The sequence below is a fragment of the Dryas octopetala genome, chromosome 2, assembly GCF_963921425.1.
Source record: "Dryas octopetala chromosome 2, drDryOcto1.1, whole genome shotgun sequence".
NCBI lineage: Eukaryota > Viridiplantae > Streptophyta > Magnoliopsida > Rosales > Rosaceae > Dryas > Dryas octopetala.
In genome coordinates this window covers 3,317,050-3,334,366 of record NC_141367.1, presented here as the reverse complement: position 1 = coordinate 3,334,366, position 17,317 = coordinate 3,317,050, and the positions used below count along the sequence as shown (strand labels likewise).

Below are 17,317 nucleotides of genomic sequence, written 5' to 3'. Positions count from 1 at the left end.
TGACCCAAAAAAAAACACACAATAGAAATAAGAAGTTATTGTTAAACATCTTCATCATCCATATGAATTATTATCATTATCCAAGCACAAATTAGAAATTATAGTTTTTGGGCAAAAAGAAAATGATATGAATATCAGTAGTAAATGATTAACAATGAAGATCAAGCTTTTATCCTTTTCTGTGAATAAGAAACGCTTTTCTTAATATTTATAGACAGGTTTCACGGGATGTTGGGTTCCATTTAATTCTTTTGTCCCCTATGTCATGTCCATATTCTGAGAGCCACCTAATATATATCATATCATTGAACTAACTGTATAGTGATTAGTGTATGCTATGTCATGATCATGTCTCACACTCTCATGGAGTCATGGTGGCCCATTTATGAACCCACAACTACCAAGAATCTCACTCCCACAGTCCACAACACCACCAAACTGAAAACAAGAACTCCCAAAAAGAAAATGCCCAGACCCAGAGCTCATCCATACCCATTTCTAGTCTCCTACCTATCACTCCTTTTCATCCATACCCACTTCTCAATCTGCCATGGGGTTTCAGTTCTTGACCTGAATGCACTGAAAGACAGTGAGATTGGTGGTGCTATGGTGGGAAGGGTTTGCACCCAAAAGGTTGTTGGGGACTGCTTGACAGAGCCAGAATTGGATTCAGAGACCAACAGAAGAGTGCTAGCAATGCAGAAGAAGTACATAAGCTATGAGACACTGAGGAGGGACCTGGTCCCATGTGCAAGGCCTGGGGCTTCATACTACAATTGTCATGCTGTAGTGGCAAACCCTTATAACAGAGGCTGTGAGGTCATTACAGGATGTGCAAGAGGTATCCATGACATCAAAACTTGATGATTTATAGTTATATGCACCAAGTATGCAGAAATTCAAGTAGTAATTTCTGTTTCCTTTTCTATTTTTACTTCTTTTTCAAGTGTTGTAGTTGATGGGGTTTTGGGTATGATTGTATGTTTGAGACCCATGAAATGCTATACTAATGTATCCCTGGTATTAATTTGGAGAGATCTTGAATTCCCTTTTATATGAATGTGGGGTTGATGCTGGTTGCATGAATTTTGGTTTTTTTTTTTTTTTTTTATTTTTTTTTTTTATAGAATTTTGGGGAATTGATTGATGATTATATATAGCTTCATTCATGAGGAGATTTATGAGGGTGTTTTTTTTTTTTGGTTCTTTTGTTTTTGATCAAATTATACTTCATTGAGAATGATATTGATAACTTTCTAGAAAGAAAACTTTAATCATGAAAATGATTAACGGAGTTTTTGGGTTTTTTGAAAAAGCCTCCTTGTGTAATTGTGTTGATGGACAATGAGAACAAGAGAAATGAATACTGCAAGGCAGAGTTCTGTACTTGTGTTGGCTATTCTCTTCAATCTCATGTGAGGGAGACAGAGTGGATGACAGACGGGCCGCAATATCTCCTGTGAGGGAGATAGATTCTTGTAATCTTATGACCTATTTGGGAATGCTTTATGTTGAGTGGATGACAATGGACAGGAGGTAAGATATATATTTGTGATCTTAAACCTATTTAAGGGTGCTTTTGTAGGAAGTGCTTTTACTTAATTAGTTGTGTTTTTGCGCTAAGGTTAGTAGTGTTTTTACTATAAGTTATTTGTTTTTACTAGCTATAAGTTATTTGTTAAGCTAGTGTTTTTACTATAAGTTATTTGTTAAGCTAGTTATTTTTATTAAGAATCTAAGTGTTTTTGGTAAACACATTTGGAAGCGTTTTTTGAGAAAGCACGTTGTAGGAAAGTGCTTATAGAACTCAAAACCATTTCGATTAAAAAAAATTTGAAACTTGTAAACCCAGTCCCATACAAGCTGTTAGATAGATTGTCCTCATATTTTTGGGTGAAACTGACCATGTGGAAGCTCATTCATAATCATAAGCAGGTCTTGTGGGAAAGAACCCCATTCCCCTTAGTAGTAAATAGCCAAAAGGGGATGAGAGGTTCAAACTCTGACTTTGAGTGTTGGAATAGTGTATATAACTTGCTTTTTAATTTTATGTTTTTGGTAAAATTAATTGTTAAACTTTAATTGTGCAACGGGATTTTTTAGCATAGGCTTAGCAGTTTAGCACTGCTCTCCTCAATGCTGCAATAACTGGAATTACTGTTCTACTGTTAATGTTGCTTACCCAAAAGGCAAACTAAATACCTAACGTTGCCGAATGTGACTGGGCATCCAACACATTTCTAGGCTGACTAGTCATGCACCAAATTCATGTATCTTATGTGTTAATGTCATATATTTCCCCTTGGATATGATGCTGTCTGTCACGTGAACTAGGCATCTAACTGCCCGTGAATATCCTTTCCAATGCCAGTGTTTCTTTTACATTGTGGCTTCTACAGTTTTAATATAAGACAATGTCAATGCCTAGTCATATAAATACAACATATAGCTATTTGGAATTTCAGTCCATAAGCTATTTCTGTTGCCTCAAACTCCGAAGGTAGGAGTATGGTAAAATAAATGTTGGGCAACATTAATGTGCATAGGCCATATGCAATTGGTAGATATTTACAAGGATTAACAATGTGATGGGTAATGAAATGGTTCAAGTCCTTAAACTTCCAGGAGTCACAGTAGAACATGCTCTCTCTGCAGCCTTCTGCACTGCTTTTAAAGCTTTTTCAATGCTTTTCATCAGAATCTCTTGCAGAATTCCACCCTGCCAAATTGCCATTACTGGTCATGGCAAAGCTGTAATCTCTCCGATCTACAGGTCCTGCACGAAGACTCCAGGATTGAGTTTAGGAGATAATTGGAAGACCTGATTGTCATTTATGGCTATTCTTGAATGCAGACATGTTATCAGGCACTACTGCATTGGACACTCCAGATGAGGGAACCCCTTCTCCTCCTCGGCTTGAATCTGATTCAAAGAAGCACAAAGTATGTCAAACATTTGTTATACTTCCCAAGTGATTGGTGTAACAAGCACAAGGTTTACTACACTACAACAGTACAGTACACAACTTCATTGTCTAATGCCGCCAATGCACTTCTCTTTTCCAGTGATTTGAATAAATTCATTTCAGCTTTGCAGCTCCTCAGCTCCTTTGGTAAATAAACTCATCCATTGATCAATGCCAGAAAGAAACTAATAAAAAAAAACCCCTCTCATTCATCTGGAGCAACTTGCACAGATGACTGACATTGTACAAAATTGGCCTTGGCTACTGAATTTAATTATTTAATTATTTATGGAGAGAGAGAGAGAGAGAGAGAGAGAGAGAGAGAGAGAGAGAGAGAGGTATTGTGATCAATTAAACAATAAATGATGGATTGTAGTGGGTCTTAGATACATAAGTTATGGTGCCTAATCGGGATTTGCAGGCATGTGAATGAATCTAATATATGTATGACTAGCAAAGAATGTAAAGCTAAAAGTAAAATGGGGGAAAAGCTTTCTTTCATGTAGTTGCAACTAGAAGTGAGAAGGTGACTTACTGATATAAATTTTGAGAAGAGCCTTATTAGCCTTTCAAGTATTCAAACTCAAAGCATAATGCTCGGGTTCATCTTAACCTTAGAAAAGATAAGTTAGCTATCATGCATTCATCTTAGATCACAAGTGTTTTTCATTATTTAGTTGCATGGTCAATTGGTTCTTAACATAGTTTTGAAATCGAGGTGTTGCAAGGTTAAATTTTGAGGTTTAAAAGGGTTTATTTTGAATTTCATATTTGAGGGATTGATCCTGCTCCAAGGGGAGCAATCCCAATTTAAGAGTCTTTTTGGCAGAGAGTTTGAGGGTTGATCTCCCCGATCGGGGATCAATCCCCCCTAGGCACTGTATCACGTTTTAGGCAGATAGACTGAGGGGATCGATCCCCTAACAGAAATTTCAATTTTTATCTTATTTTTAATCAAGTTTTCAATTCTTATTTTTACCGAACCTTGTTTTAAATATTTTAAATATATTTTCTGAGGTGTTTCCTTTTCCTAAAAGGCTTGGATAATATATATACCTAGTTCTATTATTTTTCTAGGTTATCTCACACACATATACTCTTGAGAGAAGAATTTGGGAATTAGGGCTTAGTTTGAGAATTTACATGGACTATTCCTATGCATAATCAAGAATTCATATTTCATTGGGCTTAACATCAATAGTTTGAATAGATTGTTCACTGTGAATCTATTCAAGCTATCACCTTCATTCATTCATTCATTCATTTTTATCGAAGTTTTGAACTCGAGCATCAAGGTCGAAGTCGGGTTTGGGAGTTCTTGTCTTTAGAGCGTTGGAAAGTAGATCTTCATCCAGTCTACGTGATCGTGAGATCAATATACTATCTAGAAGAAGTCTAGCTAGGGTTTGAGTCGAGTCACTGGATGTATCCTTTTAGGTTATCCATACCCGACTATTATGATTGGTGGTATAGGATGACAAAGATACTATATTGTATTGTAATTGAGGCCGAAAGGTTCTTTCCACTTCTAGTTAATTCGAGTACGTAGCCATGAATGCTGCTAGGTGTCACTCATAGTTTGTAGGGCCCATACTATTTTTGGTTAGAAAGGTGTTTTACCTCAATGCTGGATTTAATTAAAACCTAATATGTTACATGCCAATAGGTGTCTGAGATAGTTAGAAATTAAGTGATTGTGAGGTGTAATTCCAGTTCCAAAAATGCAACGTACAAAAATACAGTTCCTGACAGATTCTCTTCGTCAAGCACTCGACAGCCCAAATCTCGAAGTTGAAACCTAACATACAGCCTCCACAAACCCCATCCTACACCCTAGGAGGGTATGGGGTGAACCCTTCAGAAAATACCCTCAAAAATCGGAGGAGGAAATGGTGCCGAGCGCTTGTTCCTAGATATGGCATCAAAGAAATGGCTAGCTATGAAGATAGGTTCTACAAGACCCATCTCTTTCTCTCAAGCTTTCATGGAGGAAAAGAGAGAAGAGAGAAGATATAAGAGGATAAGGCAAGGGGCTGAATTCCTTTTCATAGGGTTCGGCCAACCCTTGCATTCCTTATAAAGTGATGGCTTGTTAAATACAAGACATCCAATCTCTCCTCTTTCTCATCCATCAATCTTGTTCATTCATCTTTAATGAACAAAACTCATATTTGCACTATTTCCCAAAGCTTTCTAATATTATTTGACTTAGCCCATGTGATACATAAAAGTCAAATGTCATTTGACCTCAACACTTAATCATGAGATTAGTGCCTTAGTCAATAAGCTTAGTGTTTGAGTTAGGAATAATGATTAACCAATTAATCATTTATCTTAATTAATAAGATAACGTTAATTATTATCCTAATAATTAATGATTTAACCTTGGGTCAACAAGCCCAAGCTTTGACTTTCCAATCTTACTCTCTCTAAGTAGATTAATTAGTTAATTAATCCTATTTATATAAAAGATTATGTAAATTGATCACCCTAAATTTATATTGACTAATGAGCTTACTAATTCTTCTCATCAATTAGTAATTAAGTCACTAGAGCTCCCATTAGAATTCACAGTCAAGTGAGCTCACACTAGAGCAATACTAGGATGGGTGACTCACTGGGAAGTGCCAACTCCCAGCCTTAGGCAATAACAACTATCACGATAGTTGCGATCAATAATCGAACATATTGATCATCGGTATCATCCTTTCCTTTTGGTCTCCCATATAATTGTATGTGTGTGACCCTTTAGATTTTTATTCGATTTGGCAGTAGGATCACAACTAATCTAGAACTCTTTCTAGTTAATTGCTCTTTAAACTCTATAGACCATGTTGACACCTAGCCACAGTTCATGACTGCCAAACCAAATAGAATTTAGTCTTGAACCTATTCAGTTATGATTACAATAGAGTACGGTTCTTCTCTCAACTATGTCCCAATTACATCTTGGGTAAGAAATTCGTGTCAAAACTCATTACATGGTATAATCCTATGTGTGACTATGTCCTCTGGCTAGAGACTTTGCAAGTCTTCCTATCTAGGGACATCTCATTCTTTATGGAAGGTGAGAGATTTCGTGTTGCACACTCACATGCCTCCATATGTGTGTAAATGCACCCAATGTACACATGTCACTCATGCTTGATTACGTTGGTCCATTTTGTGCAGTCAAAGTACACTGAGCACACACACAATACATCAGTTGTGTCTCAAGTCGTAATGCTCCATCAAGGATTCTCTGTTCGATCAGTTCAGCGAACGTGTCTCCAAGCACACATCCACATTCCTGCTCCAGTGTCTCTACATTGTGGCATGAGACTCACCAACCCCGCAAGCGTATGTGCTAGTGTTGATTTATTAGAATATTAATGTCCAGTCCCTTCATTGACTATGAACGTTTAGGAATTTAAGTATCTGATAACATGAGTCTCAATGGCCTCCAAGCTCATTATGTCTCTTCTCTTATATTTCCAAGGACACATTCATTCACTTACACGATGATCATAGAGTTCCAGTGTAGTGAATAATGCTTATGCTCTATTAATGTGAAATTCACATTAATTAAAATATCTCTTGAGTCACTTTAACCAAACACCTTTGATTAACCAATTGTCATTGGTTTTAGGGCATATTTTTAACAGCAATTTGGGTGGTGGGTTTTTCAAGATGTGGAATCGGAGGAGACTGGATTTGGATTAGGGTGAAATCCATTGAAGATGTAGATGAACTGATATGTATAAAGTTTGTAAAAAAAATAAAAAATAAAAGGAATTTAATGAGATAGGGGTGTTGTAGCAACCCAGATTTTTCAATCCTAACTTATGTTGACACGTGTTTTTTTTTTTTTTTCAAAACTCTTTTGTACTTAGAACCTTAAGGTTTCTTTAAGGAAATAGAGTTTTCTTTGTCTTTGGTGTAACTAACTTGTTTCATTAGTGATTTGGAGTTAACCTCTAGTGCCCTTGTACACAAATTTGATGATTATCAAGTTAGAATTAATTTTTGAGAATTAAATTCACTGGAGTTGAATTTTCCTTAATTTTTTAGGGGGAAACAAATTATTTTTTTAAGCCTATAGGAAATTAGTACCTATTAATATGAGTTCGTAGGATTTTTCGAAGAATTATTTGGATTCCCAAGCTATTTTTGGTGAATTTCTGAAGTTTGGAGAAATTAGAAAAATAGGAAAAAGAAAATGGATTTGCTGATTGGGCCAACAGCACAACACATGGCGCGCTGCCATTGGCCCAGCACTGCTGACGAAGACGAAGACGAAGGTGGAGCGAGCTCACAGGAGCTGCTTTGGGCGCGTCGCCCCATATCAACTTCCGCGTTTTAATCTCTACCGTTGGGCTTCATTAAAATCGGGTTAATCTGGGTCGTCCATTCTGTGTAAGGACCGGTCCTTGTGCAAGCAGGGTCATGTTGTGACTTCAATCAGGGCCGGCCCACCCGTTTTGTCTCTGCATTCGAATAACCCGCCGGATTTCCCCATACCAAATTTGTGATTTTTCCCTTGTTTGTGCATTTGTTGTGCATTTTGTTGCATATTGAAAACTTACAACTTCTTCCAACCTTCTAGTGCCTATAAATAGAAATTGTTGTCCCTCATTTTCACTTGCACCACTAAGTGAAGTTAAAGTTTCTTACTTGGTCTCTTTGGAAGTCTCTCTAAGAAGAGACATACCAAAAATGAAAGAAAATTTTCATAGTTTAAAAGTTTTGGTGAGCAAGCTCTAGGAGGAAGAGTCCAAAGGAGTAGAGCCTACCTAAGGAGGTCTACAACTGGGTAAGTGTTTTAATCTTTCTTATTTATTTTTAGGCTTTAATTTTAGGTTTGCATACTTAGATTAATAAATAGGATTTATTTATTAATTAAGCATGTCTAACTTTATTTTGGAGATTTAATTGCTTAATTAAAGGTTAATAGCATGCTAGGATTAACAAGTTTCTATTGTAGAGATTAAGTTGGATTAATCTAAATTATTTTGTGGAATGACTTTGAGTTAAAGCAATTAGTCAAGTGATTTGACTTTAAAATAAAACTTGAAACTTGTAAACTCTTAACTAGATTTGAGAGAGTATAATTTGGTCCACCTAGGACTAGTGCCTCGTAACGTGTGACTCAAGGAGAGGTCATACCGTTTTTCTTAATTGTTATCGTCCCCTAACTTAGAATTTGTTCTCTTTTGTCGAAATTGTCTTTTTCCTGGATTACCCAGTTACCCAGTTGCCCAAACCATTAAAAGGTTAAGGTTGTCATTGTGATTAGTTTTCGAGGAGTTGCCAAGATAGGACCGTGCGCAAACATGGAAGGCTGTGGAAGAGAATACTTGAAGAGCATTAGATTCTAGGTAAGGGGATTCATCCTACATTCCTGACTATGGACTTTGTGTGTGTATGTGTAGTTTTTAAAATGTTATTACATGTTTATTATGATTGGTTTGAGAGTAAACGTAGCATAACTTGTGACATTGGGTGTAAGTCCCTAAACCTTTTAGAAGAAATGATTATTAAAGTTATGAAAGGCCTAGGCAAGGCTATTACGTTGCGACGTATACCCATGCGAAACAGATGCTAATAATTGATCAAGTGGCAGGTGGTACGGTTACTCAATTGCGAGTTCCTACTTCTGTTGACCGTGGCACTCTCTCCATGGTAGTTGTTTCGTTGATTACGACTGACTATAGTTGTACCTATTATGTATCGATTATTTGAGTTTTTTTTATTTATGGGTTTTTATGCATATTTACCATATATTGTTGCAGCTGAGGTGTTCAACGATTTTGTGGAAATGTTTTAATGTTTTGGAAAATCATCTTTCACTAGTAAATGTTTTAAAGGTTTTCAAACCTAGCAGGGTCTCCTAAGGGGAAAGCAATGATCGTACGTGATGCTTACCCTCTACTTTCTCGTTTTGGTTTCTTCTCTCTTACTTATGCAGATTTGCATATTGGAGATGATCTTTATTGAGGGGTGCGCAGCTTTGGAATCTCTTGTCTGGTATCCGAAAGTCTCATTGCTGATGTCTTTTGTCTTGCAGCTGTTTATGCCTCTCATTGGCTTTCCTTATATCATTCCTGTTTGGGACAAGTTCGAACAATGTTTTACTTACATTTTATTTAGTTTGTAAACTTATTTGGGTTTTGCTATACTTTGGTAATTCCTTTTCTGGAGTGTTGATTTAACTATTTCACCCTAGTGGGTTGGTTAACTTTTATTTACTTATTTATTTTGATCTTATTATTTTCTTAAAAGATCCTATTATGTAATGGAAACTCTTATCCAACCCGATCTATTTAAATTAAAAAAGCTTAACCCGCCTTGAGTCTCTTGGGCGATTAATGCCGGATTATTGGTGTTAGTTTCTTGGGAAATTCAAGAAATATGTCTATGTGGCATGCCCGGGATTCGAGGTGCGACATGTGGGGGACACATAGGAGAGAGAGAGAGAGAGAGAGAGAGAGAGAGAGAGAGTGAACAAAGTGGGAGAGTGACGAGGAACGAAGAGAAATGGTGGCAGGAGAAAGGGAACATAGTTACTATGGCTAGAAGAAGAGCATGAGATTTTTTTATTTCTTTTTTTTTCATATTTATATTGCTTTTTGTAAAAATGATGTGGCATGTCAATTATGACATGTCAAATATTCTAATTGACATGGAATTTTATATCAATTAGGGCACAAAATTAGGATACTTTAGCATTGTCTTATAATTAAATGCATCATTTTATTAACTACAACATTTAGGAAACAAAAAATGAAGGCCATTTCCATGTGTTTTTTTTTTCTCATCCATGTGGTTTGAGCTATATAGGGCTGGGAAAACCAACCGAAATACTGAAACAAACCAAAAAATCGACTGATAAAAACCATAAAACAACCAAAGTGGTAGTGATCGATACTGAGGGTGGCGATGCTCTACCGTACCAATGCTTGTCGGTGGCAGTGACGGTTTGGAGATCCTGCAACCTTTGGTGACCGATACCGAACCAACACCTCTCCTCCTTCTTTTCTTCTTTTCTTCTTATCTTCTTCTTCTTATCTTCTTTTTCTTCTTCTTCTTCTTCATCTTCTTCTTCTCTGGTTTCTGGTTACAGTTCTTCTTCTTCTTTTCTTTTTTTTGGGCCTTTGTCTTTTTTTTTTTTTTTTTTTTTGTAGTCAACTCAAGCCCAAAGTCTGGCACCATCAATCAACTAATACCCAACCACCCTTCCATCTCATTTCGATTCCAGCAATCAATTCATTCCCACCATCTCAGTTCTCTCTCTCTCTCTCTCTGCGATCCCAGCCACCACCATCGTTTCTGATGCCCTCTGCAATCCCCACCACCACCACGAACTCCACCCTTAAACCATCGTCACCTCCCTCTCTCCCTCTCTCTGTCACACTGATATGGTGAACTTGGTTGAAGAAGGAGGGTGATGCTCAGGGTTGGGTGGGCTGCTGGGGTTTTGATTTTGGTTGTTCTGATTTTTGGGTTTTTTGTTGTTGTTCTGATTTTAGTGTTCTCACCGAAACCGACTTCCACCAACCGAAACCCGGTGACGGTGACGTTTTGTGCCATTCCGCCGGAGGCGGTTCGGTGGTCGGGTCAGGCCAATCGGTTCGGTTACCAAACCGATTCCACCACTGGAGCTATATGTTAATATTACCCACACGGTTCCAAAACTCTTAGAAATTGAACTTGATATATGCATATAGAAGAGAATATGATGAGCAACCAGATTATGTCCCCAATATCTTGATGAAATCAATGACAATAGGTCTGCTGATTGTCTGGTTGAGTTGGGCCTGTTGTTGGACCTAGGTTTTTCTAGTTTCTTTGCCCCTCCTTTTGTCTGTTGGGTCACTGCTCTTTGATGATCTGATTGGGGTTGGTATGTTTAGTGATGTAATCTAAGTTATCGTCTTTTGGGCCTTCTGGGCCCCATTTCTCACCAAAAAAAAAAAAATTAATGACAATGAAATATGAAGGAATTAGGTAGCACGATTTTGCTGGTGCTGAACCATTGAGTCTTTATAGTGGTCGACCATATTATAATCATAAGGAGGAAGAGGAAAATATCAGACTTTGTTGAGCATGAATCAAGATTAAAGGTATAAATTATAGGCACCTTGGAAAAACTAATACTAATAATCGCTGTCTTTAATCCACCTACCATGGTACCACCCACCCACTGACCCACCCATAGGTGATATTTGTCAAATGAAGAACCATTTTAAGCCCCACATTGGCCCATTTATACAGACCATTTTTCTATCTGGAGTAGATAGCCATCCAATTCTCAGTCAATTCCTCATGTGGATAACATTGTTATCTTCACCTTTCTCCCACTGTTTTTTTCCTTTTACTCTAGAGTCTAGAGCATGCGATTCCTTTGTGATGGTGCCCCTTCTTTTTGTTTTTTTCATACTTCTCGCACGTTTTTTTTTATCAAATCGATTAGTTTGACTTATTCAATTAACATCAAAGCTGATTGGCCCTATCCTCTAAACCTAAATTGAGTTGATTAAGTGAGTAGATGCAATATTTTATATTCTAATACACAGGTCTTTATTTTTCCGATGTGAGAAAGTAGTCTCAACAAATTCTCCTCGAAATCATACATGTGTAGGCTTTGTGCTGGGAAGTTGGTGAGCTAAAAATGTATGATCAGTTAAAGGCTAAAAGCCTACCCATTTTGAAGTTTTGACAATAAGCTTAGATGGGGAGTTGGTGACTTGGTGGCTGATGAGTATGGAGAAGCAAATCCCAGTTTGATAGGTTGGAGATAATGGGGTCTAAGCATCATGGGCATTCTTGACATTTCATCTCAGTTTAAATAAAGTGAGGAGCGCTACCTAACATATTTGAAATCTAAAATCAAATGGTCCATAAAGGCAACAGCCAAAAGTAGCTAAACTGTTCATATATTTTTTCAAAATAAAAAACAGAATACAATCCAAGACTTGGGAAGAGAAACATATATTGTAAACGGGAAAGAAACAAAATGAGTATAACCGAAGACAAAGTGAATCAAAATTTAAATGAAAGAAGATAGTTCTTTTTTTTTTTCAGATCCCTTTCTTGCTAGTAAAATGATAAGCAGATGCAGCAAAACACATTATGCTGCAGCAAATATTTCCCACACCACCCCATTCATTCTTATTCAAACCCCTTCCGGTCTTCGGTCTTCAACTGAGACCTAATCCATTTCTTTCCCTCCCATACCTCTCCCCACCCCACCAACACAAAACTCCCTAAAAATTTAAAGCTAGAATTCTACTACAAATCAGCAAAATGTTTACGAAAAGGAACCCTCCCAAATATAATATCTTTCTCAATTCTCTTGTCCCAGACAATCTCTCAGTACCTGTAGTGAGCAGGCTTGTAGGGACCCTCAACAGGCACGCTGATGTAGTCAGCCTGGTCCTTGCTGAGCTTAGTGAGCCTAGCTCCAAGCTTGCCAAGGTGAAGAGCAGCAACCTTCTCATCAAGGTGCTTGGGCAAAACATACACCTTCTTCTCATACTTGCCGGACTTCCTCTCGTTCCACAACTCAAGCTGAGCAATCACCTGGTTGGTGAAAGAGCAGGACATCACAAAGCTGGGGTGTCCAGTGGCACAACCCAAGTTCATGAGCCGGCCCTCAGCCAACACAATGATGCCAATGTTGGTCTCAGGGAAGACCCACCTGTCTGTTTGAGGCTTGATGGTGATGCGCTTCACTCCTGGGTATGTCTCAAGACCCTGCATGTCAATCTCATTGTCAAAGTGACCAATGTTGCAAACAATGGCATTGTTCTTCATCTTCCTCATGTGATCAACCATGATGATGTCCTTGTTACCGGTAGTGGTGACAAAGATGTCAGCCTCAGAGAGAGCATCCTCGAGGGTAAGAACCTGAAGACCTTCCATAAGAGCCTGGAGGGCACAGATTGGGTCGATCTCAGTCACAATCACGCGAGATCCAGCTTGCTTGAGGGCAGCAGCACAACCCTTTCCCACATCTCCGTATCCACAGACAACGGAAACCTTTCCGGCAATCATGATATCAGTGGCTCTCATCAAACCATCTGGGAGAGAGTGACGGCACCCGTACAAGTTGTCAAACTGTAATGCACAAACAAAACAAAACAAAAGATCGCATCAACTGTTGAATTTGTCAATCATGCGTTTATATGAAAGTGGTTCAACAAACCAATTCTACTATAAATCTAGCTAAACATACAAAACCTATTTACTACATGTAACCCACAAACAAAGCAAAAGATCCATTCAATTGTTGAAGTTAACAATCATACATTTATATCAAACTGGATCAACAAACCACTACTAACAAAAATCTAGCTAAATATACAAAACCCAGTTACTCCTTCCTACAAAGACATAGAATCTAGTTAAAAATGCATGAAATTATGGAAGAGCTCTAAACTCCAACATTATAAGAAATAAACGCATGTCAATGAGATTTGAAGCAAAACCCAGAAAAGATCTAGATCGAAATGCAAAACCCATCAGATCTAAAGCGGCAAAACACAATCCAAAGCAAAGCAAAAAAAAAACAACTCAGATCTGAAACAAGAAAATGCAGAGCAACCCAGATCTAAGACCATACATACCTTGCTCTTGGTAACAGAGTCATTGACATTGATAGCAGGGAACAACAATGTTCCACTAGCCTGCATCTGGTATAGCCTCTTAACTCCAGTGGTGGTCTCCTCGGAAACCCCAACCAATCTCTCCTTCATCTTGTGGTACCTCTTGGGATCGGTCTTCAACCCATCTCGGATAATGGTGAGCACGAGCTGAAACTCCTGGTTGTCGGTGGAGGACGGATCAGGTAGAGTCCCGTTCTTCTCGTAAGCCTCCTCGGCCTTGACCCCCTCGTGGATCAACAAAGTGGCGTCACCACCATCGTCGACGATCAGATCGGGTCCACCGCCGGGGCCCCAGTCGAGGGCGCGCTCGGTGCACCACCAGTACTCCTGGAGGGTCTCGCCCTTCCAGGCAAAGACGGCGGCGGAGTCACGGGCGATGGCGGCGGCGGCGTGGTCCTGGGTAGAGAAGATGTTGCAGGAGCACCAGCGGACCTCAGCGCCGAGGGCGGTGAGGGTTTCGATGAGGACGGCGGTCTGGATGGTCATGTGGAGGGAGCCGGTGATTCGGGCTCCCTTGAAGGGCTGGGAAGGACCGAATTCGGTGCGGCAGGAAATGAGCCCCGGCATTTCGACCTCGGCCAGCTCGATTTCCAGACGCCCGAAGTCCGCCTGGGACATGTCCTTCACCTTGTACTCCCGCCCGCTGCTGCTTTTCTCCACCAAAAGAGCCATTTTCTCTCTCTTTCTCTTAATCTCTCTCTCTCTAGAAACTAGGGTTGGGGGTGGTGGTGGTGGAGAAGAGAGTGAGGGATTGAGCGACGGGATAGTGAGAGAGTGAGGGTGTATATATAGGTGATGAGGGTGAGATGGACGGTGGGGATTGGGATGTGGGAGTTGGTGGATCTGGTAAATGAGAGAGAGTGAAACGCTTGCGTAGTACACGGAAGAGGATGCGGGACCCACCTGTGGGGTTCTGGTGGTGGAGGATGGTTTATCATCGCCTTGTTGGCTTGTATATTGGTTGTAGGTAAGATAAAATTGGGGTCAATTCGGACGGGTTTGATAAGTTGTTTTGGATCCGGAAATGGATGTGTAGTCGGGTTAAGAACCATTGAACTCAACCCCTAACACTTTAATTTTTCCTTTATTTTGTGATTGAAGAATTAACTCAGATTATAATATGTACAAATTATTCAAGGTAAGAAAGTAAGATTTAAAATTTAAATATTAATAATTGTATGTGTTATATTTTAAATAAAAATATAAAATTATGTCAACATATTATGTGATATTACCCTTATACAAAAAAGTTTCTCATAACTAACAATTTTTTATATAAGATAAAGAATTGACTACTTGACACGTTTTTATATTAGTTTGGTAAGAAATTGCGATCTTATGTGTACTGTACGTGTACTTACTTGCACTGTATCCTCTTGTTGCCTTGGAAGATTGTGGTTGTAAGCAACATAGACATGTGAATCTCAATTAACATGAAAAAAATGGTTATACAGTAGCTTAGGCTCTAATTAAGGTAGTTTGTTCTAGGGGTGGGTTCGGTACGGGAACCGTACCGAACCTTTAATACCGCATGCCGGCGGAAGGAGGTCGGAATCCTTGTATTTCGGCTCCGATACCGTACCACTAGAATGCGGTAACCGCACTTATCGGTGCGGTACGGTGTTTTGCGGCATCGGGCGGTATTGGTAATACCGAACACCTGAATTGTTCTGCAATTTGAAGCCTAAAATGCTGTTCAACCAAAATAAAATATGGATTCAAAATGGCCAGATGGAAGGCAACAATATGTTCTACAAATATGTCATCCATAATTCCATACAAATATACAATATACAATACCAATACCTAAACAAATATTCAAAATCACATATCAATATGTCATCCATAATTCCATATCAATACCTAAACAAATCCAAGTTTCTCACACACATACACTTAACCTGTGAACAATTAACAAATTAGAAGGAGGAAAATGGCATCAGAAATCATACAAATGAAACAGCCATTAGAAATCAACCTTAAGTTACAACCTTGCAAATTACAAATTACAAACTTAAGTTTAAAACTTAAATTATACAAATGAAACAACCATCAGAAATCAACCTCTGCAGCTGGAAAATGGCAGATGGAAGGCAGCAGACAGAAATAATCAACCTCTGCAGCTGGAAAATGGCAGATGGAAGGCAGCAAATGAAACAACCATCAGAAATCAACCTCTGCACCAAACCAAGTAACTTAGTAACAACCTGCAAACAGAAATAATGAAACCAGGCAGCCAGCAAGTACCTCAGATTTAATCATGTAGTAGTAGAAGGAGGAGGCATGGCACTTGCACTGGGTCCACTTGCACTTGCACTTGCACTTGCACTTGCACTTCCTTGAATCAAAGTAGAGGCTGCATGTAAAATAAATTACAAACTTAGACACAGAACAGAACAATCAATATAATTTAAATTGTATTGAAATTTGAAACACCAAAATCTTACTTGCTTCTATTTCTTCAAGATCCCTATAAAATTCAACCTCTTCGTCCATTGGTTCCTTGTAGAAGCTAAATTCTTCGGCTCTAAGCCAATCATTAGTACACACTAATGCCTCTACCATTTTTGGAGTCAATGACGCTCTAAAAGGATCAACAATCCTCCCTCCTAGGCTAAAAGCATTCTCACTAGCAACGGTAGAACTTGGAATTGCAAAGATATCCTTGGCAATCTTTGCAAGGATTGGATATCTTGTTGCATTCACTTTCCACCAATTCAAGATGTTGAAATCAGCCGATGTTGCACTCTCAAAAGGATCCAACAAGTATTTATCCACTTCATTGGATACTTCCACAAGTCGTTGCTCAACCCTTTGTTGTATAAGGACTCTCCACATTTCAGCTCCTACATCTTCTTCTACATCATCATCAGCCATCTCAATCCTTACCCGACCCCCTACATATCGGGCAGCTTCACTCTCATTGGTTCCACTCCCTTTATACTCATCATACAAAGCAAGCAAGCATTGTTTAACCTCACCCACAACTTCTTCAACCCTAGATGGATCGGCTCCAATATTGGAGAAGGATATTTTAATCATTTCAAATTTAAGTCTAGGGTCTAGTGCTTCAGCTACAAATACAAGCTTGTTTATTATCTCAAAACTCCCCCAATACTTGTCAAATTTGGCCATCATCGAAGAAGCCACCCTTTGCAATGTAGGATCTCTTACATCACTCACTTTTTTCAGTATCTCACTTTGTAACCCAACCATTTGTTGCCAAATTATGGGTGAAGTACAAGTCTTGGTGGCACTAAGTTTCAATGTTGTTTGATAAAATCTTTTAAGAAAATGCACATAGGCTTTTGCCTTGTCCCAATCCTCATCTCCCGGGGGCCCCACTCTCTTAACTAGGTTTCTTGATGCATCCTTTTCATACTCATTAAAATAACTCACAAAAGGAGCCGATTCATCCCCCATCCTTTTGAACACCATCCTATACTTGAATGCACTGTCAAGCATCTTATAAGTGGCATTCCACCTTGTAGAAACATCCATAGGCACATTTGCCATCTTGTCCATGCACTCTAAGATGGCAAATTGCCTAAACTTGTCTAACCTAGTTGGGGATGAGTGAATGTACTTCCCACAATTCCTTATCCCCTCAATTGAGCTATAAAGCTCCTTCAACCCATCCTTCACAATTAAATTCAAGATGTGACAAGCACACCTCATATGCAAGTACTTGCCATCAAGCATTAA

At 38.8% G+C, this 17,317-nt stretch overlaps 2 protein-coding genes across 2 annotated transcripts; one reads left to right on the top strand and one right to left on the bottom strand.

Moving 5' to 3' along the window:
- Nucleotides 1-263: 263 nt before the first annotated feature.
- Nucleotides 264-1,086, top strand: LOC147292526 (protein RALF-like 24). The gene has a single exon (XM_086233822.1). It carries the CDS (start codon nt 343-345, stop codon nt 862-864), a length of 522 nt encoding a protein of 173 aa, XP_086089948.1. The 5' UTR covers nt 264-342; the 3' UTR covers nt 865-1,086.
- Nucleotides 1,087-11,846: 10,760 nt separating this feature from the next.
- On the bottom strand, nt 11,847-14,379 carry HOG1 (S-adenosyl-L-homocysteine hydrolase). The gene is made up of 2 exons (XM_086232195.1): nt 13,574-14,379; nt 11,847-13,064 (listed from the first exon to the last, which is right to left on the bottom strand). Exons 1-2 carry the CDS (start codon nt 14,282-14,284, stop codon nt 12,318-12,320), a joined length of 1,458 nt encoding a protein of 485 aa, XP_086088321.1. The 5' UTR covers nt 14,285-14,379; the 3' UTR covers nt 11,847-12,317.
- Nucleotides 14,380-17,317: the final 2,938 nt, after the last annotated feature.

Bases quoted from the DNA above. Each gene is read 5' to 3' on its own strand.
- HOG1 (XM_086232195.1), bottom strand. From the start codon at position 14,284: ATGGCTCTTTTGGTGGAGAAAAGCAGCAGCGGGCGGGAGTACAAGGTG. The intron at 13,065-13,573 runs GTATGTATGGTC...TGTGCATTACAG, and splicing joins ACTCTGTTACCAAGAGCAAG to TTTGACAACTTGTACGGGTG.
- LOC147292526 (XM_086233822.1), top strand. From the start codon at position 343: ATGATCATGTCTCACACTCTCATGGAGTCATGGTGGCCCATTTATGAA.